We start from the raw sequence: 23,990 nt of genomic DNA, 5'->3' as shown, positions 1-23,990 counted from the left end.
AGTAGAGTCAATCCATCACTGGCTTGCCATCCATAAGAGAACCTGGCCTGTTAATTTCAGGGCATTGATCACATGATTCGACGCTTAATCGGGATCACACGCCGTGGTGGATGTTAAAAAGTATCTTGGCCTCGAATGTTAAACCTCAATGCCATGCGATAGGGTAAATAAACGCATTTGTGGCGTCCATGTACGCCCTCGCAGCGTTTCTTACAACCCTATGCCGTGCACGCCGAGAAGTTAATTTTTTTTCCTCTGGGCATACCTGACCTCAGGCCCGAAATCTTCCACAAAATATCACCTGTTTAGACGCGCGACGCATTCACGATGAGCGCTATGGCCACCACTAATGGCTCTCCCCGGTTCCTCGCTTTTCCCCCAGAGATCCGCAACAGTATCTACCGACTGCTCCTTCGCCACCGAGCCGCCCTGATGAAGGGACTGCATGAAAAAGAACAATGGTCAAGCTACCCAGTGAAGCTGAGCGCCCAATTGCTCCGAACATGCCGACAAGTCCGCGCCGAGGGCCTGCCCATCCTCAACGGTGAAAACACATTCAAAATCGAGATCTCCAACACCAAAGGCCCCTACTACTGCAGCATCAACAGTCTGGAGGAGCTTTCTAATGAGGTTTATTTCCTCGATAGGCGACCGCACATGGCTGAGCGTCTGCCGTGCTTGCGAAGGTTTGAGATTGAGGTTCGGCACACACTAGACCACGTGATTTCGATTGCGGGATAGAGCGCGCGAAGTTGTTGCACAGCTCGGGTACATCTAAAAGCCCTCCCGGGAACATAAGCGAGATCCATACATGATGTACCCATCCGCGCCGGAGTGATTACCTTGGTACCTTTGTTCTCTAAATCTACAACCCGCCCATTCAACCGGTAGCGCCATACCGTCCACGACCTCGGATCAGGCTCGCGCCGACGACAGAGGTGTCTCCCTTTCGTCTTTCGACACGCCCCTACCTCCTCCAGCAACACATATGCCGGGGGAATGCCTGCTGCCATCGCCATCTGCGGATCAACTTCGCCACCTCCTTCGGAGACATGCTCCTATCCGGAACCGACGCCTGAACCTCGATCCCCAAAAGCCGATTCACCCCCGCCGGGAAGATAGGCGTAGTCTTGATACCTTGTTCGAAATATAACAGTCTACAGATCGAGATGACCGTAGGCTATGTCCCGCTCGTTAACTGCTGCCCCAGCCCTTTGTATAACTCCTGAGGACTGGAGTCCTCTGGCTCGCTCTCTCGGATGATTTTGTAATCTTTCGGTATTCGTTCCTCGAAGCCGCCTTTAACTCCAACTGTGAGAGACCAGCATGTCAGCAAAGAGCTACCCAACGAGGGAACAGAGCACGAAAAAAAACCAAAACCTCACAGGCGTTGAAGTAAATGCACTTGATGATTGTCGGCGCCCAGACCATAACGGCAATGAGCTGGCCAAACCCCCATTTGCCAATGTCACCAATCGAAACGTTTTCGAGGACGAGAATGAGCTGACTGAGGTGGTACCCAACGAGGCAAACGAGGGCAAACTCAATAACAAGCCAGTACGCATTGCCCAAGACCCTCCAGACCTTGCTTTTCCTTCGCACAATGCCCTCATACCGATTGAGTTTCGTGCATAGACGCTGTCGTAGCGTCGGATGCTGTGTTTGGAGGCTGAAGTTGAGTTGATCGATGAACAGCCCGACCCATGTCAAAGAGCCGAGCCCAGAAATCACGAACCCTACTACGTCATTGTCGAGGTAGCCGGTGTCCACAGACTGTCCGCAGTACGTCATAGGGCTGGGGTTATTACCACACAGAGGTAGCGGTGCGTCGTCCTTGAACTGCTCCCATAGCAACTCGACAGGCGGCATAAGCTGATCTCGGATAGCGAACATGTTCAGGGCGAGGATGAAGCTGATCGTCATGATGCTAAAGATGTACCACCAACGCATGCCGGCCTTGTGAAGGGCGCACTGAGCTAGGAAGATGCAGCCCATGCTAGAAATATTTAGGAAGGCTGCTAACCCAGAGTTGAGAATAACGGCGGCGTACGAGCTGTTGTTGTTGCCCAAAGTATTTGTCAAATGGGGATTGTAGGCGATGATGGTTGCAATCTGGGCCGAAATGATGAAGTAAATCTGCACCTCTTGAAACTCCATGAGGGACGCAGTGACGGCGGTGCCAAGCCTCGATCTCTCCAGCTGGCTCTGGACTGCTGCCAGCCTATCCTGGAATTCATCCTTGCTCTGGCGGGTGAGGCATCTGAACGGAACACCAACGTGACGGACCCACGATCTCGAGATCTTCAGTATCAACCAGAACAAGACAACGAGGCTCGTCTGGAGGAAGTATGAGAGTAAGACCTAGACAAGGCGGCGTGTTAACGCTCGATGCCATCGCGCTTGCGACGAAGAACCTACCCCGGGTCCAGCAATATCAGTATTGATCTCCAGGCCTACCCCATCGCAGTAATGGCCCAACCTTGACGAGATAAGCGCCAAGTTATCCGCCTTGATTTCGACGCTCCCCAGGTCCTGCACATTCTCTGCGCACTCTCCCAACCTTGCAACGGTGCAAGACTGCGGTATGCACTGGGCCACACGCGTAAACACATCGATAGCGTTGTATGTAGATAAGTCGGGAACATGCCAGAAACCGATCGCCTTGGCAGTCTGCGCATCCGACCGGTCCACCGAGTACGTCCCGTTTTGCACTAGCAGGGCCGCGCCGGCCAGCGCGGCGCAAGCCCGGAGGTTTGTCGGTGTGAAGAGAAAAGACGGGTCAGAGCACGCCTCGGTGCAGTTCGGGGAGCCCGATAGCGTCTTGCAGTCGCCGGGGCCGAAGCCGAGTCTCAGCTGCTGTCGAGCCGACGACGTCTCTAGCAGCCCATCGAGCCGTTCGGGCACTGTTTCGAAGAACGGGACGGACGACAGCCCGCCCAAATTGCCAGCGTCGAACCAGCTGTAATCGAACCCCTTAAACCAGTCGTAGCTCGGTGCGGGGTCAATCCCCATGACGAGCGGGATTCGAGACATTGTCGCGTGTTTGACCAAGGTTTGCCTGCTGGCAGGTGCGCGTGTCCCCTGGAGTTCTGGCGCGTTGTTGTGGCAAGGGTTTCATGTCGTGTGTCGTGCCGCCGGTTTCTTGGGATCCATGCAGCAGATCCCTGCCCGAAATGGGTACCAGCAGGCAACCACAGCAGCATAACGTCCCATGGCGGGGTATGACGTATGTGGGCGTGCATGGGAGCTTGCGATACGTGAAGATGTGCGACAACTATTCCATCACCCGAATCGCAATCTACCTAAATTTTCAGAACACAACTTTCAACAGACCTATTTTTTTTTTCGCAAAGCTGCCTATAAAAACGAGCATTGGTACGCGCACCCACCATTTTGGTATGCGCACCCACCGTTTTGGTTTGCGCACCCACCTGTGGGTCCATGGCAGATCATCACAGGAGCCGTTTTTGTATGGTAAAGGCCGAATTTCAATGCAGCTGCCCATCAAGCTAGCAGAAGCCATCCGCCTTACATTGCGCTAAGCCCTCTCAAAGCCGATCCCCAGATGGGCTCTCCTTCTTACAAGCCACTACTAAATAAGTAGAATAGGCCTAAGGAGGGAAAGCCGTGACGCTGGGTGGATTGGCGATGGCAGGGGGGGCCTGGCTTATCGATTGGCACCTGGGCACTGGGCACTGGACAGGGAGGTTTCTGAATGCGCCTAAAAAAGTGGTTGTTAGTGCGACGGAATCTGCCTGGCCACGCCTGGAAAGCTTGTCTTGCTGTTTCCTCCCTATCTCCCTCTGTCATCCATGCGAGGATCTCATCCATGCGAGAGGTCACATGACCAAATTCAGAATATGCAGATTAGGTACACCAATGCCTGACAGTCGTTGAGGCAGGAAAGTGTGTCAGATTTTCAGACTGTGGAGGTAATTTCCAGGATCAGCTGACTGTTACGGCACGGCTGAACTATGGTCCGTGGTACCGCAACCATGCCCTGGCTGCAGGCTCCACCCCCCAGCCCACCCTTCCCAATTGGGACTAGCCCAATTGCCCCTCTCCCTACCACAAAACCACGGCCTGCAGGAACTGCAAGCTTCTTTTCCTTTTCCTTTCCTTAGCTTAGTTATTTACGAATTCAGTCATTCCTTACTTGCAGCCTTGACTCTCGTTTATGCCTGTCTTCACACTGACAAAGCCGCTGTTAAGCCACGTACGATTGATGCGCGATGTTGAACATGGCAGGAGCGATGCCTTGGAACTGAGAGAAAGAACGCACAGGAGGGATGTGGCCAGCATTGGGCCGGAATTTTCGGACTTATTGAGCACACATCTTATGCGGCTGTCGACGACTACGAGGTCTCCATGTTCCACTATGAAGTGGCCATCAACAGAAGGCTGCGGCCTGTCTTTTTTCTTGGGCTTCGTAAGGCACCTCAGGCAGCAGCAAGCTAATAATGGCGGCTATCTTCTGAGAGATTTATCGCTTCCCGCAGCTTCAACCCCGCACTTTCCGTCGGAAGAGCTGAGGACCACGTCATGACCTAGACCAACATGGCCAAATATGCGCCTCTCGATGCAACGAGGAGAGAGATTCGACTTCTTTCGCTTTGCCCTGGAACAAATACTGAGCCGCTAAGATGCTCGCTGAGTGTCGTCAGCCTGGATCATGTCCAGAGCTACGAGGTCAGTTCGGCCATGTGTACAGCACATGTTTGCATCCCACTCACTATTCAAGGCGCTCTCGTATGTCTGGGGCCCGCAAACCCACACACGCAGGTCGCACTGGACGGCAATCCATTTCCAGTCACCCAGAATCTGCACTCGGTCCTGCGGAGACTGCGTCGTATCGATGAATCGCGCACCCTTTAGGTCGATGCCATCTGCATTAACCAGGCTGACGCGGCCGAGAAAAACGTTCAGGTAGCGCTGATGAGTGCCATCTATTCCAACGCGATCGGAGCACTTCTTTGGCTGGGTGAGGAGCCAGAGGTGCCCGTCGCTACCGTCAGCGCCGTTGAGGCGGCGATGTGGACCGGTCTACTTGCGGAGACGGACAAGTTTCTGGCCGAACTGACGTCCGCTGCGGATCAGCGGCAATGGCTAGACGAAAACACGACCAAGCTCTCGACCGAGCTACGAGCAGCGATCCAAGCTCCTGTCCATCCAAGCTCCGATGATTTCGTGATTACACACACTCGCCCACATGCCTGGTACGGCGACGAGAGGGACTTGCCTGCTGTGACCGGAGCCTGGGCCGACCCCAGTCTCGCGCAGGACAGTATCTTCCACGCCTTCGCGCTGTTCCGCCTCCTCGCGTTTGACTGGCACCTCGGCGCGATCCCCTACCTTGCTGCCGAATCAGAGACAGACTCGCACCGGATTTATAACCCGGTCTCCGCCCGCCTGGCAGCGCAGCGCACTGGCTTGCTACCCGCAGCTGGTGGTCCCGCATCTGGACAGTGCAAGAATGCATCATCCCCACTCGATGCACCTTGTTGTACGGCCCTGTTACCATGCCCTGGGACGTACTGCTCGACGGACTGTTTTCGTTCCAGCGCCACCGCGACACTTGCTGCTCCACCGTTACAGGGGTGCATGACATGCTCAATTTCCCGGTCGAGACGGTGCTGCGGCTGCGAGCGCTCCGGGGTCAGGCCTTACTGGGACAGGGGAGGGTCTCGCTGGCGCAAGTTCTGCCCAAGTTTTGTCATCGCGGGGCCACAGATGCCCGCGACAAGATGTACGCTCTGCTTCCCCTTGTGACGGATTGGTACGGTGCGGCGTCGCTCGTGCCAGCGTATCATCTGTCTGTGGCCGAGGTGTACACCTCAGCCGTTGCCAAGATCATATGTGACAGCGGTTCCCTTGATATCCTCTGCCGGCCGCCCGAACAGGCCGAGCATATGCGTCTACCGGAACTACCGTCATGGGTCATGGATCTGAGTCAGCCCGCGACGGCGGGCGGGACGCTAGACCGATTAGAAAAGCAGCTGACCTTGTACAACGCTTGTGGGGATATCCCGATGAGACCCGTACAGTTTTATGACTGGGGGAAGGTTCTCGCGCTCGAAGGTGCCATGGTTGATATTATCAAGAGTGCTTCAACCATCATGCTGTGCGAGAACCAGTCGGCTGCAAGGGATACTGTCCGGTGGTGGTACGAGGTTGGTGAGGAGGAATTGGGGACCGACCCTCAATGGAGAGAGAAATTTGCGAGAACATTGTGTGGTGATACTGTGCAAGTACCGGGAAGTGAACGGACGGTTGTTGGATTCAGAGAGCTGACGTATCGGAGCTCGATCTTCTTTTTTCGTGGCTGAATGATACCGAGGTCCCCCATGACACGAGCTCCCTAAGCCATCTCGTCAAGGCAACGACACAGATGCGGGCGTTTGTGGTTTCGACTGAAGGCCGGACAGGGCTAGTGCCGAGCTTGGCGAGATTAACATTTCCCAGGCCAGACCAGATTTTCCTCTTTCCGGGGGGCAGGACCCCTTTCGTCTTGAGAGATGTTGGTATAAGAGACATTCCTGGCGTTGGGCTGAAACCTTGTCACCAGTTTCTTGGAGATTGCTATCTGGACGGAGTGATGGACGGCCAAATTGTAGCGCGGTTGTTAGATGGGAAGGAGATGGTATATATTGTCTAGAATATACGTGACAAGTGGATCTATGGATCTAACAATTGGTAGACAATCAAGCACTTTTCACCACATGGGCGTGGCCTCCAACAATGGTGCCCACTAACAGGTCTTGACCTGTTATACCAACCCAATTCAATCATTGCGATCGCCACTCGCCTTAGGAAAGCGAAGAGATGGATCCAATGCCCTATCAATATTGAGGTACGCGCCCACCGCACCCATAGACTTGTCTATTAAAGACATCGAGAATCTTCGCCAGGTTTCTGATTTCATTAAGAATTAGCCACAAACTCGTTGGATTACTAAGACTAACAAAGAAGACTCCGACGTACTACACGATTTCCTTGAACTTCAACCGTTGGTGACCGCATCCGAAGTTTCAACTTCATCGCGATATAGTCGTACCTCGAGTAAGTCTAGATTGCCAATCTACCTAGCTTCATGGACTCTGAACCTATAAGTTCTAAAGAATATCTTTACCAAGTTCATCAAATATCAAAAGTAACTGGAAACTATTATGCTATCGTCGTCTATAGATCTATTAGCCGAAGCACTAGTCCCAATCGTCCGACTTCTACTAAGATAGACTTTAGTAGCGCGTACCCCGAACGAACCTTCCGTTTCTACTAAACGTGGTGACCCAATAAGGAAATCGCCCCCACCACGAAATCTCTGCCCCTGTCATCTATTTTCCCACCCTATAACTTCATCAAATCAAGCCCAAATTGCTTCCAAATAGGCCATGTCGGACCGCCGCGAGCAGCTCATTGAAGCTGCAGTATTTGCTGTTGAGCAAGGCGCTTCGCAGAAGGACGCCCTCAATTTACATGGCATCCCTGCCTCCACCCTCTGCAAACGCATCCATGGCGTAGAAAATCGAGAAAAAAGTAAACAGACGGGAAGAGTAAACAGACGGAAAGAAATGTCTCCGATGCGCAGGAAAGCTTCCTAGCCGACTGGTGCCTCATGAGGAAGCTGCAGGGCGTGCGCCTAGCCGTCGTCAGGTCCAGAGATTCGCTCACGCTATACTCAATATACTCAATGAAGCTGGCACGAAGAAGTGGTGGGCGAGCGATATGTGCATCGCTTCCTACGCCCCAACCCGGCGGTAAAAAATGAAGAATTCGGCCTTGTTGGGATCCTCTCGCGTCAGAGGCTCTACTCGTGAGGTTTACGAAGACTTCTACAAGCGCCTGGCCTTCCAGATCAAGGATAAAAGATCAAACCGGCCAACATGGCCGACATGGACGAGCACAGCATGCAGGAGCTTGGAAGTATGACTACTCAACAACAGGCTGGAGCAACGCCAAAATCGCTTTAAAATGGCTCGAGGTCTACCTGATCCAAACAATGCCCCAAACGCCGGGCGAATGGCGTATATTGATCCTTGAACGTTCGAGCCATACGGACGAAGATGGAAATGAGAAATTTACACGTATTCAGGACATTGACAAGGCCCAAAAAGCCAGTCAAATGCCCCCCAAGCGAAAAAGACCGGCCCGGGCACCAAATCAGCCACATGCAGTCGAAGAAGCCCGGGAAATAATCGCCCGTGGGCTTGAGCAATACAGAGAGGCTGAAGAAGAGGATTGAGTACTTTTTGGATAGCTATTTTGTGTAGAAATGGATAATTTGCGCCCGTGGGGTAGGTGTGGACATGGTATAAGTCAATTTCGTTAATGGTCATTCGTTTTAGTACCACTCGGGAGCCTAAAAAAGCCCGTGCGGTTTATTAGGGTTGTAGGTAAACCAACAAACTTTATAGCGTAGCCGGCATCGTCAAGCAACTTCTTCGCAGCTTGGAATGGCGTATATCGCAAACTTTCGAAAACGAAAACGTCATTTTCGTAGCTATTTGTCTGTGAAAATGAGGTCTGGAAAGGCCCCACGCAAGTCTTTGGCAATCTCCCTATCGGGTATAGCTAGGCGGTCGATATATACGGCGATAGCCGTTCTATATTTAGGACCAAAAATAACTTTGGACCGCAATAGGTTAAAGTCCCGGTCGCTCGGTAGATGATTTGTATACTCCGTATAGTCGGGATAAAGCTTGAAGGTCTATTTCTATTACAAACCACTCGACTGTTAGGGTCGTCTGTCTGTAAGGGAGCACGGGCTCCACTGAATGCTGGGGTTGGTAATTATGAAGATAGAACAAAGGGCAAGCTCCTATCGCGCGGGTAATACAGTCAAATCGGAATGCCACTCAAAGTGTATGAGTGCAGTGAATGTGTATTGCTTGCTTGAAGAACCAAGCAAGAACTACCTAAGACCGGTGCCACGGTCATCGTATATATCTATCTAAGCTGGGCCAATTGGAGCGTTGCTCTGTTGCTCTCTGACAGAGCTACAGAGCATTGCTCTGTTGCTCTCCGACAGAGCTACAGAGCATTGCTCTGTTGCTCTCCGACAGAGCTACAGAGCAGCCAACCAAACTGTTGCTCTGTACTCCACCGTGCAGAGCAAATGCGGGTCCTTCTGCTCTGTTCTCCACCGAACAGAGCAACTGTGGGTCCAAGCCCCTCCTTTAACGTGACTAGCCGAGGCGGGTCCAGCCACCCCTGCCCTGCTTCCCAACCAGTACGAACAGGGATTCGTGACAATTTCCTATCGTTGGAAACGAGGGCTTTGGCTACGCCCTACCAGCCGTAGCCTCTGCAATTGTTCGTAGTTTTTTTCACTGTTACCCTAGATTGCTGGGTTCTTCCACGCTGGCAGCCAATATCTACTCCGGTTACGCCGAAGCTCTTAGCGTAATTGGAGGCTCGTATTTTGAACGTATTAAAGCGCGTAGAAGCGAACCATTCCTTCAGATCGTCGATAAGATCATTGAGGCTATTATATTTGGTATTAAGAAGCCTATGGCCGGCGTACGGGGTCGAGATTGGTGGTACCAGCAGCGTATTTTTGCTGCGAAGGGCAAAGTCGACCAGATCGCTTAGATATTCAAATGCGAATATTAGTACGCCTAAGTCGCCAACCAAGCGAAAGGTAATCCCGCCTATCTTAGTCTTTACTCAGTATATACTAAGCCCATATTTAGCGCGGTCCATCGCCCCCTCGTCGTAATAATAATAAGGAGCCCGAGACACCCACTATTACAAACCACTCGACTGTTAGGGTCGTCTGTCTGTAAGGGAGCACGGGCTCCACAGAGTGCTGGGGTTGGTAATTATGAAGATAGAACAAAGGGCAAGCTCCTATCTCACGGGTAATACAGTCAAATCGGAATGCCATTCAAAGTGTATGAGTGCAGTGAATGTGTATTGCTTGCTTGAAGAACCAAGCAAGAACCATCTAAGAGCATGGACACGATCGTCGTATATATCTATCTACGTAACCAATAACAGTGGTTCCGTTGTCCCGTGGTCCCGCGTCCGGGTCACCGCCCGACCGGACCTGTCCCGCGTCCCCGAGCTCCAGAGCTCGGAACTCTGGAACGCTCCTGATTGGCCCGCGCCAAAAAGTGCATGCCCCACCTTTGTGCATAACCACAGGGAATCCACAGGATTCGTGACACCCACGCGTAAAACCCAGCCCCTGTCACGGCAAGTGCAGACAACTGGCTGGATTGGTGGGTCTCGGTCTGGCCCTACTTGGCTACACTGGATTTAAGCGGTGGTCTGCGCACACCACAACTACGCGACCTACAACACAACCTACTTCCTTTGCGCTCTGCCTGGGCCTTGGAAGCTTCTTTCCTTTTTTCCTTCTTTAGCTTTAGATTCTACGAATACAGCGACTACATTGCAGCCTTGCCTCATAACAGTATTACAAACCACTCGACTGTTAGGGTCGTCTGTCTGTAAGGGAGCACGGGCTCCACAGAATGCTGGGGTTGGTAATTATGAAGATAGAACAAAGGGCAAGCTCCTATCGCACGGGTAATACAGTCAAATCGGAATGCCACTCAAAGTGTATGAGTGCAGTGAATGTGTATTGCTTGCTTGAAGAACCAAGCAAGAACTATCTAGGACCGTGGCACGGTCGTCGTATATATCTATCTAAGGCGGACCAATCAGAGCGTTGGTCCTAGGTGATCAGTGCGGTCAGTGTGCTCAGTGCGATCAGTTCCCACTGATCGCCCTGATCATACTGATCGCGCTGACCGCCACGCTATTGGCTGCACTCCCGTGAAGCGGGGAACTACCCCGCTTCCTTGCGCCAGCCAATAGCAGGAGGCTCCGTGCAGCCTCCTGCGAGCCTGAACCAGGATCGTAACAAACAGTTCACTGTGCGGTGACAGCCCCGCACTAAGAAGGCCGCTTCTGCTACCAAGACTTATCCCAAGTACATACCAGCATATAGTCAGTCTTACTACCGGAGATGCTAATAATAGGTAGAATATAGCCGCTCAGCTGAGGCAGTAGCTCCAGCTACCCCCCTGACGGTGCTACCCTCCTCGATGGTGCCTCTATGAGCGTTTAAGCTCATTATATATTAGGCTGTTACTTGTCACGGCCGGCTTGGAATGAGGGCGGAACTCCTCTATTGGGCGCTATAGTATTACAAACCACTCGACTGTTAGGGTCGTCTGTCTGTAAGGGAGCACGGGCTCCACAGAATGCTGGGGTTGGTAATTATGAAGATAGAACAAAGGGCAAGCTCCTATCGCGCGGGTAATACAGTCAAATCGGAATGCCACTCAAAGTGTATGAGTGCAGTGAATGTGTATTGCTTGCTTGAAGAACCAAGCAAGAACTATCTAAGACCGTGGCTACGGTCGTCGTATATATCTATCTAAGGCGGACCAATCAGAGTCCTTGGTGTCTGCGCTCCGCGGGTCCAGGGCGCTCTGCTCGCAGAGCGCAGGGGCCCCACAGAGCGCCCGCTCCGTCCGCTCTGCTGGTCTTGGCAGCTAATCAGACAGAGCGCTTCCTGGTTGGCCGCACCCACACGGGGTGGGGTCTGTCCGTCTCCACCACGTCACCCAATCACGGGGCGGAAGCAGGGCGCCTCATGCACCCTGAACCAGGATCGTAACATATAGACGAAGATTCTAAACTAAAGGGAAAAGGGAAAAGAAGCTCAAAAGCCTCCCCTCGCGAGATTCTTCCAGGGCGTCTCAAGGTGGGGCTCTGGCTGGTCGGGTGGATCCACCCAACTGGCGTCTGATTAGTCAGAGCGTCTGGGAGGCCTGGAGGACCAGGCCCTCACATTACTTAGTTTGCCCCCTAGTTTAGTAGACGGAGAATGGAATAGCACGGACTTGGCAGATAAATAGACATTAAGGTTAATCCTTAATTTACACTAAACCTATATGATTCTACTTCTACTCGTAGTATACCCCGTGCCTACGATTCTACGCTCTTATCTCTTCTAACTCTGCCGTGTAACCACTAGACACAGTAGAAGAGGCCACGCAAACCAATCGAGTATGAGACTGGCCGAAACCCGCATGATCAGAAGCGTATGTCGACCAATGGGTTTGCTGGACGAGACATCGCAGGAGTTGACAGACGTGGTGGCGCAAGGCAGCTACATAGCTACTTGGCGCCATGCCCTCCTTGCATCTCGATACCGGGTTCTCCACTACATCGTCAACAGAGAATATCTTCACGGCCACCATGGCGGTGTACAGATCCCCGAGATTATCCAAGCCACCGAATTTCCGAGTCTCGTTTATGCTGTCTGTCCAACAGGTGAATCAACCAAGCCAGCATGTTCAGTTCGTTGGCAAGTCGGACCGAGGAAGCTGTCTCGGAAGAGATCTGCGAGCATCTCAAGATCGTAATGTCAGGTAGCAGCACGTGACAACAAGGTTGCACTGCCTCGGTTGCAGCTGCCTCGGTAGCTATAAGGGGCCTAGCGGGCCCGCCTCGTGAAGCTCGCGATATGCCTCTGCCGCGTGCCTTTTGGTGTAGAGGCTCCTGCTGTTGACTAGCCTGCTCGGCCGCATCGCGTACGTCTCGACGCGCTCATACAAACCACCCTATCGCAGAAAACCACTGACACCAACTCGTCCCGCGCATACCGCAGCCTAAACCGCGTATATCACGCCGTCATCTCCATTTAAGCCCTTTCTTCCTGTCGGCAGAAGTCTCATCGACTGCAGCAATGACCCCGGAGCAAGTCCAGTAGTTTCTGAAGATTGTGGTGAACGTTTGAGGCAAGTATCGTCAAACGCTTCAAGCCCTGCCGCTCCTGCGAGAGAAGCACCCCGAAGGCGGTAAGAGTCGCTCCGATTGAGCCATTCTCCTGCGTTTACACTAGCCCCAGAGCATCGTGGGCGGCGCACTGACAGGGCAGTTCAAATTGGCGTCCCCAGATAATCCCCCAGGAACCGCTGCCCGAGCTCGGCACACGGAGGCTCGAAAATATCGACCCAGGGCATCTGGCGGATATCTGCCATGATTTCGACCCACGACGCCGACCTCGGCTCTTTCATCTCGCTAGCTATCATTTCTATCGAAGTTACGAGGTTCTTATCACTAGGTTCACTGATGCTGCAGAGAACGAGAAGCCAAAGGCGGACGAGGCGTAGGTTGGGGCTGTTCCAGACATGCTGCGCATTAGACTTGCTCGATAGCATCTGAAGCAACGTTGAGATACGTGTTTCGGCAGTTCCGGGATAGGAGCGACACCTTCGCTTCACCCGTATAATCCAGATCACAGCGCCAAGCCGAAGCGCCTCCGAAATGATATCCCAACGTGTTACTGGCTCGGATCTCAATGGTTGGTCCAGCAACTGGTAAGTGACTGGATTCATGAGGAAGCCCATCTGCTCTCCATCATCCCAGGTGGCATTACCTCTGGTCGCCAGCTCGAATCGAACAAGTGCAGCGAGCGCGTTCAGATCACCTATACAGGACGCGGCGTTCATGAATCGCGCATTTTGTGTGTTTTCGTCGTCCATGATGCCGAGTAGCGGAGCGGGCAACGTGTCTAGGCCTGAGTCACGGAATACGCAGGCGCTGGCCACGGGAGCGGATAATGGAAACAGTGGTTTTGTGTCGTGGAGCAATGCTGCAGTAATGTCCACCCTAAAGTGACTTGTCAGTTTCTACAACAAATCCCCAGCAATTGCATAGGTTATCAGATGTCGCCGAGCCGTACCATGAAATCATGAGCATCAGGTCCTGGTTGGCCTCCAAGGTAGAGATGCCACCTCTTGCCGTAATCACTGTCCGCATGCCCTTCACATGGATCATGGCCTGGTCAAAGTCCAGACTGGTAAACTGATCTCAAAGCTTTAGCTGCCTGGATTTTTCTCATTTGCTTTAAGCGCCACGGCTCCCAAGGTAGAGCTTACATTGTAGCAAACCAGTGCCAGCACTGCATGGAGTACGCTATCAGACGTTGCGCTTCTTGCATCAGAGCTGGAAAGCCTGGACTCGACGCACTGGATGGTTTCTAAAGAGCGTTCCAGCGCCAGGGATCGCAACTCTCGGGCGGATCTGCGGTATAGTGGGATGAGGACGTTGGGTGAAGTGAAGATTTGTTGGTAGTGATGAAGGAAGGCGGATTGTCTGAAGGCGAAGGGGAACCAGAAGGTGTTTGTCGAGGAAGCTGTGGCCCAGCTTGGTCAGCAACATTGGTGAGGTGAGGGTTGAAGTCGATGGAGGACTTGGGTATCCTTACTGGAGCCCATTGCATTCCTTCCTGCGACCATGATTAAGGTGAATCCATAAGCTGAAAACCAGTCCTCTCCCCATTCCTTCTCAAAGACGGATAGTGCATGCAATATGGGCGGAGCCGCAGTATATAGTGCAGTATATTGCGCAGCGGTCTCTGTCAGGACCAAATCCTTCGCAGGAGCTTGCGGGTGGTCGACATCTCGACTGGTCGAATGCTCACCTTGGCCGGTCCTCGACAGCACCCCTGGCGTTTCTGCCAAGGACCATACGGAGGTGACGAATTGAGGTGTTTTCGATGGCTTTCTGCGGGACATGCCAATGTCGACCATGAGATGGCGACGGACTTTGGAGTCGAGCGACTTGCTGCGGGTGCGACGTTGAGTAATAGGGTTATGAGGACCGGCATGTATGAAGAGGAGGCGTCTCTTCTCGGGGGGGCCCTCCATTATCGGTTTCTGTTAAAACGTACGCAGCGATAGATAGAGAGCGGGCTACTTGTGACGTCGGATTGAAGGGCGTTTGTTGGCGGAATTCTGTTGCTAGTCAGCTAGGAAAGGCCGTACGAGAAATTGGCCTAGGAAACGGTTTACAATGGCTAAAACCAATGTCACGAGAGACGCGAGAAATGCGCCATGCTAGGAAATGAATCGCAACTGTTAATGACGAATTTTAGTGAATCATATATCCAAGACTGCGTAAGATCTTTGCGTATTTCGATGCGATGGCTATTGGCGGCAGCCTGTCCATGGGATCAGCCAAGGAAAACCAGTCGGCTTCCTGCATGTATCCACAGAATGATTTCAAATCAACAGCGTAAACAGAGCGCAAAAGATGATTGGTAATCACCCCAATAATCAATCTCCTGCCCGTCACTGGCCACCATCGCTGCTCCTACACTATCCGTGATTTCCGATACACCTACAAGTCGCATGACAATCCTTGCCATTTCCGATGCACCATTAACCTTTTTCGGCGACTTGAGGCTGCACCGTCGACGTCGGACACGGCTTCCACGGCAGTCCAATCGTATGCATTTCGATACAGTCTTTGGGGTATTCTGATTGGCGCAAAGCGAATGAAACGTGCAACAGGAGTCCGTTTGCCTAGTCTAAGCTGTTTTGGTGACACCATGATCCTGTTTAGGCAACGTCGAAACCGAGAGACTTTGCAATCGCCTCATTCCTAGGCCCAGGGCAGAATGGATTGTCACCTATGTACGGTCCGCATGACTGTTCAGCTTGCGAGTTAATTCATGATCATAAGGGATCCAATGCGTATAAATACGAGTGAGAACCGCCGTGAATGGGAAGGGTCAAAACGTGAAGAGCAGATTCATCACGACTTGCGATCTCACTATTGGCTTCCTCCTGCACGACTTGAACGCTGCGCATCTTTAACTCGGTCCCATATATTGCGCCAACAGCCTACTCGCCTTCGCCCACCATGAGCACAGAGAAGCACGACATTACGCTCTACTGCGAGGGCACCCCCAATCCCCTCAAGATCTCCATTGCCCTCGAGGAATTGGGCTTGAAGTATAACGTGCGATCCCATCACTGCTCCAGGTCTCCCCTTAGAAACAAGAAGGAGCAGAAATCCCTGACATGGTTCCGCACTAGGTACGCACAATCAACCTCTTTGAACATGAGCAGAAAGAACAGTGGTACCTCGACATCAACCCCAATGGTCGCATCCCAGCCATCGTCGTCACGGACGAGAACGGCCAGCAGCTCAAAATCTGGGAAAGCGGCGCCATCTTGCAGTATCTCGTAGACCGGTACGATGTGGACCACAAGATCTCGTATCCTCGTGGGACCAAAGAGCACTGGGAGATGACAAGTTGGGTAAGATTGGCAAAATTCCTATGCCTCATTTGAAGAAGGGTATTTCTAACGGAGACATTGATAGCTCTTTTGGCAGGTGAGCGGCCTCGGCCCTATGCAAGGCCAGGCAAACCACTTTGAGAGTATGTTCTAGCTGTGTGCCGCGGTGATGGAAGGTGAAAACGCGTTCGCTAACCTGGGTTGGATCACACAGTGTCCGCTTTTGGCGACTATCCGTACGCTTTGAAGCGCTACGTCAACGAAACACGCCGCCTCTATCGCACCATGGACAAGGCACTCGCCAAGAATCTCTCCGGATACCTCGTAGGCGATCATCTCACCATCGCCGACATTGCTATTTGGCCGTGGGCCACCGCGTATAGTAGGTCTTTCACCCCACAAACCTCAAAAGCCCCACCCCCTCTCCCCAAACACAAACCCCCTTGAGGGTGCCTATACGCATAAGGGACTAAATTAAAGCGCGCTACAGAGTATAGTGGTCTTTCCCAGATTGACGAGTTCCCTCACGTCAAGGAATGGATGTACAGGCTCCTCGCGCGCCCTGGGTTCGAGAAGGGTCGCAACGTGCCGAATCCTCATATTTACCTTCAGCTCAACGAGCTGCCGGATGAAGAACTGAAGAAGATTGGGAGGGAGAGGTCCGGTTGGATTCAGGAGGCTATGAAGCGCGATGCTGAATGATCTTGGGGTAGTCTGCCGTACGGCTAGGCCGTGGGCCGACCCCATAAGCAGTGGCTTGTGTCATGCTCGTGGCATTGGCTCGGGCTCGGTATACCATCTCCCACCCCCAACCCGATCACCCCTTTTACACCAAAACACTACATATTCGAACAACGACAGCATAGTCAATTGTGAAGCTATTAGCAAGCAGGGAATTGAGCTAGTTAGGTAATTGCATGTGGTTTAAGCTTAATGTGCATTTGTCAGCCCACAGGCCCTACAAATTTTACCTGATCGTCGCAAGTTAATTGCAACTTAGCTTCTTTGTGCTCCCTTGGCCCAACCTTTGGGTGCGTATTCTATTGTACTGCCGCAATGCCTTCCTATACCGATGAAGGTATGGCAAATGCCTACCTAGATGTTACGGATAACAAGCTTTCTATTCGCCAGGCGGCTCAAAAGAACCGCGTACCTTATACAACATTGAACGACAGGCTCAAAGGCATCCCCTCCAAAGAAGAGACTCTCCAGACTCAAAGAAGGCTGACAGAGCCTCAAGAAAAGAGGCTCGTTGAGTGGATCATCAAGCAAGAAAGCCTCGTTTATGCTCCTACATACTCAGCAGCTTGCAGCATTGCTGCAGCGCTCTGTAAAGAAGTAGGGGATCTAGACCCTATAGGGAATAACTGGATTACTGGTGTTACAATCTGGACAACAGGTCCACGGAGCTAGGCCCGGCCTAGGATTGTGGGGGTCTGGACGGCAGGTAGGAGATGACAGGAGACAAGGAGTATCGTGCACAGATTGCGAAAGACAGGCTTTCAACACACAACCAATGTATGCTTAACCAGATGCATTGATAGCTGCAGAACCGTTCTCCAGAGAGAGCGTGCTGCCAGCTCCTATATAGAACTATGAGCAACCAATCAGAGTTCCTGCCTTACATGCTCAGTCGTGCTCAGTCCTAGACGCACTGATCCCCACTGAGCTCCCTACTCAGTGCGCTCAGTGGGTCTCGGCACTGATCCTACTGAGCTCAGCCATGCTCAGTGCACCTTGGCAATGGCCCCACTGAGCACTCCCTAATTGGATGCACCTTCTCTTAGCGAGAGCCCCACCCTAAGTGCCGTTCCAGCCAATCCGCAGCGGGCGGGCAACGCCCTCTGCACCTTTGAACCAGGATCGTAACAGATCTGAGCAAAGGAAGTAGCCCGAGTACTAGAAGGAAGTTCCAGAAGGCAGCCCGGGCCGTTGACAAGCTGTTACGATCCTGGTTCAAAAGTGCAGGAGGCGCTCTGTCCTGCTCCATGATTGGGTAACGAGGTGGGGACGGGCAGTCCCCGCCCCGCGTGGGATGCGGCCAATCAGGAAGCGCCCCGCCCGACTAGCTGCCAAGGCCAACAGGGCGGACAGGGCAGGCGCCCCATGGGGCTCCTGTGCTCTGTGAGCAGAGCGCCCTGGACCCGCAGGGCGTAGACACTGAGGATCCTGATTGGCCCACTTTAGATAGATATATACGACGACCGTAGCCACGGTCTTAGATAGTTCTTGCTTGGTTCTTCAAGCAAGCAATACACATTCACTGCACTCATACACTTTGAGTGGCATTCCGATTTGACTGTATTAACCGTGCGATAGGAGCTTGCCCTTTGTTCTATCTTCATAATTACCAACCCCAGCATTCTGTGGAGCCCGTGCTCCCTTACAGACAGACGACCCTAACAGTCGAGTGGTTTGTAATACAAGCTTCAGATGGACCTGGTTCTCAAGAAGGCTCGTATTGAAGCCCTTAAGGCTGAATTGGAGCGCATCAAGCCTAAAAAACGAAGGAAAATTCCTAACCCGAATAAGCAGTTTATGGACTTAGGGACTATTTTACTAGGTAGCCAGGTTGACGCAGAGCCGGAAGCAGAGCCTCAAGCAGAGCCAGAACCTGATGAGATGGAAGAGGAAGAAGAGGACGAAGATGATGACGATGACGAGGTTTTGCCGGCAAAATGACCCGATCTGGCTGTGCAACACGAAGGCCGGCTCGCTATGATGATTTAGCATGTAATTGCCTATATTTTGCAATATTTGGCTCGCGAATTGCTTCAGGATTGGCTGCATAGTCGTTGTTCAGATATCTACTATTTGGTGTAAAAGTGGTGATTGGGTGGGGGGGTGATCGGGTGGGGGTGGGGGATGGTACCAAGCAAAGGCATTATTCTCGTGAGAGCATAACATCGTAGGCTGTCTATCGGATAGATATTTCCCTTAAAATAGTTATATTATTTGGACAGAGTTCTTCTCGCATCAGTGCGCGCTGTGCGACGCGATTTTCGCTTTGGGATGTGATACAGTGAGGTATCAGATCCAAGTTGTCCGACACGCCCCTAAACTGGCCTAGGAACTTCTCGTCTGTAGACTAGAATAGCCGACTATCCGGTATCCGGAATAGTAGCATGGCGATCCTCTCGAGGCCAACTCCAACTTTCCACGCTAGTAGGTGAGGTGCACACACCACACTTGTCGGCATGCGTTCAATGGTCAATTGAACATTTATTTCCCTTACGTTTGCAGCCACACGCACTCAATCCTAATGATTCAATCCTAATGATTCCGACACAAAAAGTAGCTCTTTCGAATGCTCTTTCTTCCACGCGTCGATGCATGTGTCTTTGGGCATGGCTCGCTAACTCAATAAGGAGTAGCGAGCGACAGCGTGCTTGTCGTAGAACGTAACCCACTGCGCCATACGGCGAAAAGTGTTATTCCACTAATAGCCGCAGAGTTAACAATGATACAACATAGGTTGAGTTTTTTTTCAGTTGGTTGCCAACCTGATTTGGGCAAGCCTATCTGTCCCGTCGAACGCCTCGCTGCCAAAGAACCAATTACAATGTGACGATATCAATGCGCGTTTCACTCTGCAGATGGTTTGATTACCTAGCCCCCTCGAGATCCGTATACATATTCCGTTTAGTGACTGAGGGAATTTTCTCTTACCCCGCGTCGTTCCAAGTCTGTTGTCAATCCACCACGCCTAACCATCATCTACCTCGCTGCGCTGTTGTGCATCACTCTTGTCACCTAGGGCGACCATTCTACCTTAGACTGTCACAAGGCCACTGACAGCCCCTAAAGGTCCTATTTATAGGGCACTGTAGTGGCTAGGTTTGTTACGATCCTGGTTCAAAGGTGCAGTAGGCGTTGCCCGCTCACGACAGATTGGCTGGAGTGGCATTTAGGGCGGGGCTCTCGGCGAAGTGGATGCAGCCAATCAGGGAACGCTCAGTATGATCAGTACGCCCAGTCGGCTCAGTTGGCCTTGGAGCGCACTGAGCACATAGGATAAGGATTCTAATTAGTTATCATAGTTCTATATAGGAGCTAGCAGAACGCTCCCCCTAGGAGAACGGTTCTGCAGCTATCAATGCATCTAGTTAAGCGTACATTGGTTGTGTGTTGAAAGCCTGTCTTTCGCAATCTGTGCACGATACTCCTTGTCTCCTGTCATCTCCTACCTGCCGTCCAGACCCCCACAATCCTAGGCCGGGCCTAGCTCCGTGGACCTGTTGTCCAGATTGTAACAAGGTTGGTGTGGGGGGGGGCGCTATACATAGATTCTTAACCAAGCCCCATAGCACCTCCTCGAATCTACTACAGATCTAGGTATACGTATTCCAAGCCTTATTGACATACTATAGAAGATAGGGCTTATTAATGATGAGTAAGACCTATAGAATCCTCTAGAATGTATCTATAGGCCTATGATAAGGCTTAACGTATTTTATAAGCGAGCGGCGAATTTTCCCCGTGACGCGACCCTTCATCTTTGATCCTCAATTCTACCACAACAAGCTATAGCTAACCTTTCAAAAGAAGCTAGGGTAATCTTCCCTCTCAAATCAATCCAAAATAGTAAAAAACCCAATATTCTTTCCACAGCCAATCTGTATAATGTTTCAGAAACAACACTTCGCTATCGACGCGCCGGTCGGCCTTCACGACGCGATATTCCAGCCAATTCGCAAAAACTCACAGATCTAGAGGAGCATACGATTGTTCAGTATATATCTGAGCTATGTGCACGCGTATTTCCTCCTCGGCTTTGTTTTGTGGAAGATATGGCCAACCGACTGCTACGCGAACGCCACGCATCCCCTGTCGGCAAGCTCTGGGCTCACAACTTCGTCAAACGCTAAATAGAACTCCGGACACGTTTTACGCGTAGATACGACTATCAAGGGGCCAAATATAAAGATCCGAAAGTTATTCGCGAGTGGTTTATATACTAAAGCCAAATACAGAATCCTTAACGAGATATATATAAAAACCTAGGTACGGCACTACCTTGGCTATCTCAGACGCCACAGAACCCCCGAGAGGCCACCTCACAGACAGACCTTATTAAAGGCCGGATATCTAACCATCAAGGTAGTTCTCCAACATCTATGCTGGCTGCTGTGGGCCAATTGCCAAAGGTACAATAGCCGTAGTGCACGAGGTAGTCTTCTGCGTACGGAAGTTCTTTACTACGTAAGGCCAATAAGGGGCTTAGTAAGAGACGAAGGGCCAAAAAAACACGTGTGCGGCTTGGAGGGTCACTTACCGTACAAGAGGCACAGGACCTACTAGGTCAGAAAGCTGTGGGTGAGCAGATAATCCAGGAAACACGACAAAATGGTGGTGGTGCGGGGGGGGCTCGCACGAAGATTCGGTGCTGTGGCCTGTGCGGCAAGCTTGGCCATAATGCACGCACGTGTCAGAAAGCTAGAGAATTGTCTGATTCATCTACTTCTAGTTCAGTTATTGTTATTTCCTAGTGTTGTGATGATTTAATTTAGGATCATTGTGGTAGGTTGGTTAGAAATTCGCTGCTCGCTTATAAAATACGTTATCTTTTCCTATAATTAAATTTATTTCCTACCTTGTTGTGTAAGCAGGTGGTAAATCTACCTGGGCATTAAGAGCCAAGATGCGACTTCACTTAGCTCTATGATCTGATACATGCTTGGACTATGTAGTTTAGATTGGCTGATCGATCCTGGCCGACCGCTAATTGATCCATTACAGTAGGCTGGGATAAATAATCGGGGGAGGCAGAAACGGGGTAGATTTGTCTAAGAATAATTTAGTGCTCTTTAGACAACGTTTCCGTCGTTCGCAGCACAAGTGGCGTTGCATCGACTACCAGCCTTATGTCTCACCGAGTGAGTCATGCGCCGATACAAACAAAAATCATCTACCCAATGCATAGAGGACTATATAATTTGGGGGCCTTCATACTATTCTAACTGCGCGTATACCGTCTCACTCAGCATCGACATTTACCCGCAGCTCTTCTCCGCTTTCTCACCCTCCACAGCCTCTTTTCAATACCCCCTAACCCCCACCCAACACGACTCATCGAGTCTACCAACTGAAAGCCCACCCCATCATGGAAAACAAATGGCCCGCCAAACAAATCAGCGACTGGGTTGTTCAGGGCGCGTTGGGCAAGGAGGCTGTCTGGGAACGGGTGGACAAGGCGGTGGAAGGCAGCTACAACTTTCCATTCGGCGGTGAACCAAAGCCGATTCTGGCGAGCCTCTTCCATTCCCTCTCCACATCGGAGGGTCTTTTGACCGAGGCTACATTTATCGGCCTTCTCCAGACCAAAGTAGATCTTCCACGGTCTCCGGACGGCGTCATCGTTGGCAAGATCCTGTTCTCGAGTCTTGCATACCTCAGTACGGTGCCATTCCCCTCCTCCACCACCACTGCCCCCCCGCGCGGCCGTCTCTCCCTCGCGCAGCTCGCTCGGGCCTTGGTGTGGATCGTCCCAGACAACTATGGATACATCGTAGAGGAAGGCAACTTCTCGCGGCAGCGGAGCAAGGCCGACCACCGCAGGCTAATCTTCCAAAGCCTGGCCTCCCGTCTGGACCGCGAACCTCACTACGACGCCGAAAATGCCCGTCGGCTGGCGCTGCACAACGCGTTCGAGGTAGAATATGAAGCCCGCCGCGAATACTGCGCCCTCAACCACGACGGCGACGGCGACGAGATCTACCACGACCTGCTCGACGTGCTCTACGGCACGCAGATCAAACATGACCCCCGCTATGCCCCGGTCCATCGAGACGACTTCCGACCCGTGGCAAAGCAGATCGCGGCAGAGAATGACCTCGACCGACTGTACGCCCTCGGCATCCCGGTCGACCGCTTCGTGGCCCTCGTCAAGCTTCTGCTGGACTTCCAATTCACGCAGTCGGACGAGAACGACGACGAGAACCGCGACTTGGGTCCATCCCGATTCGATGCCGCCGCGCGCTCCGTCTGCGCCGCTTTTCATCATCAAAATGCCGTGCAAGGAGATGACGGTGCGACATCCGCCGTTATTACCTGGCCCATGTTCGACCATGGGCTGAAAAACGTTGCGCCCTACCTGTTCGACCCGCTGTACCACATCATCTCCACCGTGTTCATGGGCAAGCGCGGCCCCGGCATCTCGTACCTCCTCGACGCACCGAGCCCGCTACCCAGCGGCACGCCACTCACCATGGTGCTCCTGAGCCAGCTGACTACATTTCTTGGCGGGTCCGCTGACTTTGCCTCGTTCCGCCGGACCTTGCACTACTCGGCCTCTGATGACCTCCCGAAGACGGCCAGCGAGCTCATCAAGGCGATGGAAGCAATTTCCGAGGAGGCTGTGATGATGCTCTCAGCACGATCCGAGGGAAGTGGAGAGACGTACGTTTTCGGCGTGTTTAGTTACAAGCCCCAGCAGGATGTTGGCAGCATCCAGACCAATGTCATCCCATCGTACGTGGGCCAGGAGCGATGCGCCATCTTTCAGCTCGCTCCGGTTCAAGACATCTTTCGAGGCGTTGTTGGCAAGCCGGGCTGGACGGTGACGGGCAGTGATACTGTGGTGTTTGGACAGCCTGGCGGTGGCGGTGTGGTATTGATGCTGGAGGATGGGTTGCGCTCTGTTGACATCGCACACCAGGTTCCAATTACTGAGGGTGATGGTAATAGCGGTGGTTACGTCTACGAGCCAAATGTGTGGCGAGGGAACTGGTCAACTTCTCTTCACAATTCCGACATTGAGATTTGGACTGACCAGGATAACTGAGGAGAAGCAGGAGGGCTGATAAGAGGGAGAGCAAATGAAGGTCACTTGGTCTAGAAACATCTCACATTTTTTGTCATATGAGGCGAGTCTAGGCGACCGCGACCTACCACAGCCAGCGTGACATTGATTACCCTTGCTCAGACCTTGTCAGGCCTTGC

General features: G+C 52.2%; 7 protein-coding genes across 7 annotated transcripts; 5 read left to right on the top strand and 2 right to left on the bottom strand.

Annotated features, from left to right (window-relative positions):
• Positions 1–327: 327 nt before the first annotated feature.
• Positions 328–741, top strand: B0T26DRAFT_755062 (uncharacterized protein; the record flags this gene model as incomplete). Its single annotated transcript, XM_060445904.1, has 1 exon — positions 328–741. One exon carries the CDS (start codon positions 328–330, stop codon positions 739–741), a length of 414 nt encoding a protein of 137 aa, XP_060293234.1.
• A 358-nt stretch (positions 742–1,099) lies between these two features.
• Positions 1,100–3,306, bottom strand: B0T26DRAFT_428866 (uncharacterized protein). Its single transcript, XM_060434948.1, has 3 exons — positions 2,419–3,306; positions 1,386–2,361; positions 1,100–1,311 (listed from the first exon to the last, which is right to left on the bottom strand). Exons 1-3 carry the CDS (start codon positions 3,031–3,033, stop codon positions 1,181–1,183), a joined length of 1,722 nt encoding a protein of 573 aa, XP_060293233.1. The 5' UTR covers positions 3,034–3,306; the 3' UTR covers positions 1,100–1,180.
• A 779-nt stretch (positions 3,307–4,085) lies between these two features.
• Positions 4,086–7,063, top strand: B0T26DRAFT_874890 (uncharacterized protein; the record flags this gene model as incomplete). Its single annotated transcript, XM_060448045.1, has 4 exons — positions 4,086–4,689; positions 4,876–5,446; positions 5,596–6,170; positions 7,049–7,063. The coding sequence occupies exons 1-4, from the start codon at positions 4,558–4,560 to the stop codon at positions 7,061–7,063; spliced, it is 1,293 nt and encodes a 430-aa protein (XP_060293232.1). The 5' UTR covers positions 4,086–4,557.
• Positions 7,064–12,899: 5,836 nt separating this feature from the next.
• On the bottom strand, positions 12,900–14,672 carry B0T26DRAFT_652587 (uncharacterized protein; the record flags this gene model as incomplete). Its single annotated transcript, XM_060438382.1, has 4 exons — positions 12,900–13,632; positions 13,706–13,827; positions 13,902–14,158; positions 14,231–14,672. The coding sequence occupies 4 exons, from the start codon at positions 14,670–14,672 to the stop codon at positions 12,900–12,902; spliced, it is 1,554 nt and encodes a 517-aa protein (XP_060293231.1).
• Positions 14,673–15,468: 796 nt separating this feature from the next.
• Positions 15,469–17,034, top strand: B0T26DRAFT_428776 (glutathione S-transferase). The gene is made up of 5 exons (XM_060434947.1): positions 15,469–15,768; positions 15,846–16,070; positions 16,135–16,192; positions 16,264–16,431; positions 16,540–17,034. The coding sequence occupies exons 1-5, from the start codon at positions 15,670–15,672 to the stop codon at positions 16,749–16,751; spliced, it is 762 nt and encodes a 253-aa protein (XP_060293230.1). The 5' UTR covers positions 15,469–15,669; the 3' UTR covers positions 16,752–17,034.
• Positions 17,035–17,920: 886 nt separating this feature from the next.
• Positions 17,921–18,869, top strand: B0T26DRAFT_723514 (uncharacterized protein; the record flags this gene model as incomplete). Its single annotated transcript, XM_060442630.1, has 2 exons — positions 17,921–17,989; positions 18,477–18,869. Coding segments are annotated over 2 exons (324 nt in total), but the record flags the coding sequence as incomplete, so codon positions are not given.
• Positions 18,870–22,152: 3,283 nt separating this feature from the next.
• B0T26DRAFT_679275 (uncharacterized protein) lies at positions 22,153–23,832 on the top strand (the record flags this gene model as incomplete). Its single annotated transcript, XM_060440333.1, has 1 exon — positions 22,153–23,832. The coding sequence occupies one exon, from the start codon at positions 22,153–22,155 to the stop codon at positions 23,830–23,832; it is 1,680 nt and encodes a 559-aa protein (XP_060293228.1).
• Between the last annotated feature and the right edge of the window lie 158 nt (positions 23,833–23,990).

The sequence above is a fragment of the Lasiosphaeria miniovina genome (assembly GCF_030549165.1).
Source record: "Lasiosphaeria miniovina strain SMH2392-1A chromosome Unknown B0T26scaffold_6, whole genome shotgun sequence".
In the NCBI taxonomy this organism is placed as follows: Eukaryota; Fungi; Ascomycota; class Sordariomycetes; order Sordariales; family Lasiosphaeriaceae; genus Lasiosphaeria; species Lasiosphaeria miniovina.
This window is presented reverse-complemented; position numbering and strand designations above follow the sequence as displayed.

Bases quoted from the DNA above. Each gene is read 5' to 3' on its own strand.
- B0T26DRAFT_428866 (XM_060434948.1), bottom strand. From the start codon at position 3,033: ATGTCTCGAATCCCGCTCGTCATGGGGATTGACCCCGCACCGAGCTAC. The intron at 2,362-2,418 runs GTAGGTTCTTCG...CGCCTTGTCTAG, and splicing joins CTGATATTGCTGGACCCGGG to GTCTTACTCTCATACTTCCT. The intron at 1,312-1,385 runs GTGAGGTTTTGG...GGTCTCTCACAG, and splicing joins GTGCATTTACTTCAACGCCT to TTGGAGTTAAAGGCGGCTTC.
- B0T26DRAFT_428776 (XM_060434947.1), top strand. From the start codon at position 15,670: ATGAGCACAGAGAAGCACGACATTACGCTCTACTGCGAGGGCACCCCC. The intron at 15,769-15,845 runs GTGCGATCCCAT...GTTCCGCACTAG, and splicing joins AATTGGGCTTGAAGTATAAC to GTACGCACAATCAACCTCTT. The intron at 16,071-16,134 runs GTAAGATTGGCA...AGACATTGATAG, and splicing joins ACTGGGAGATGACAAGTTGG to CTCTTTTGGCAGGTGAGCGG.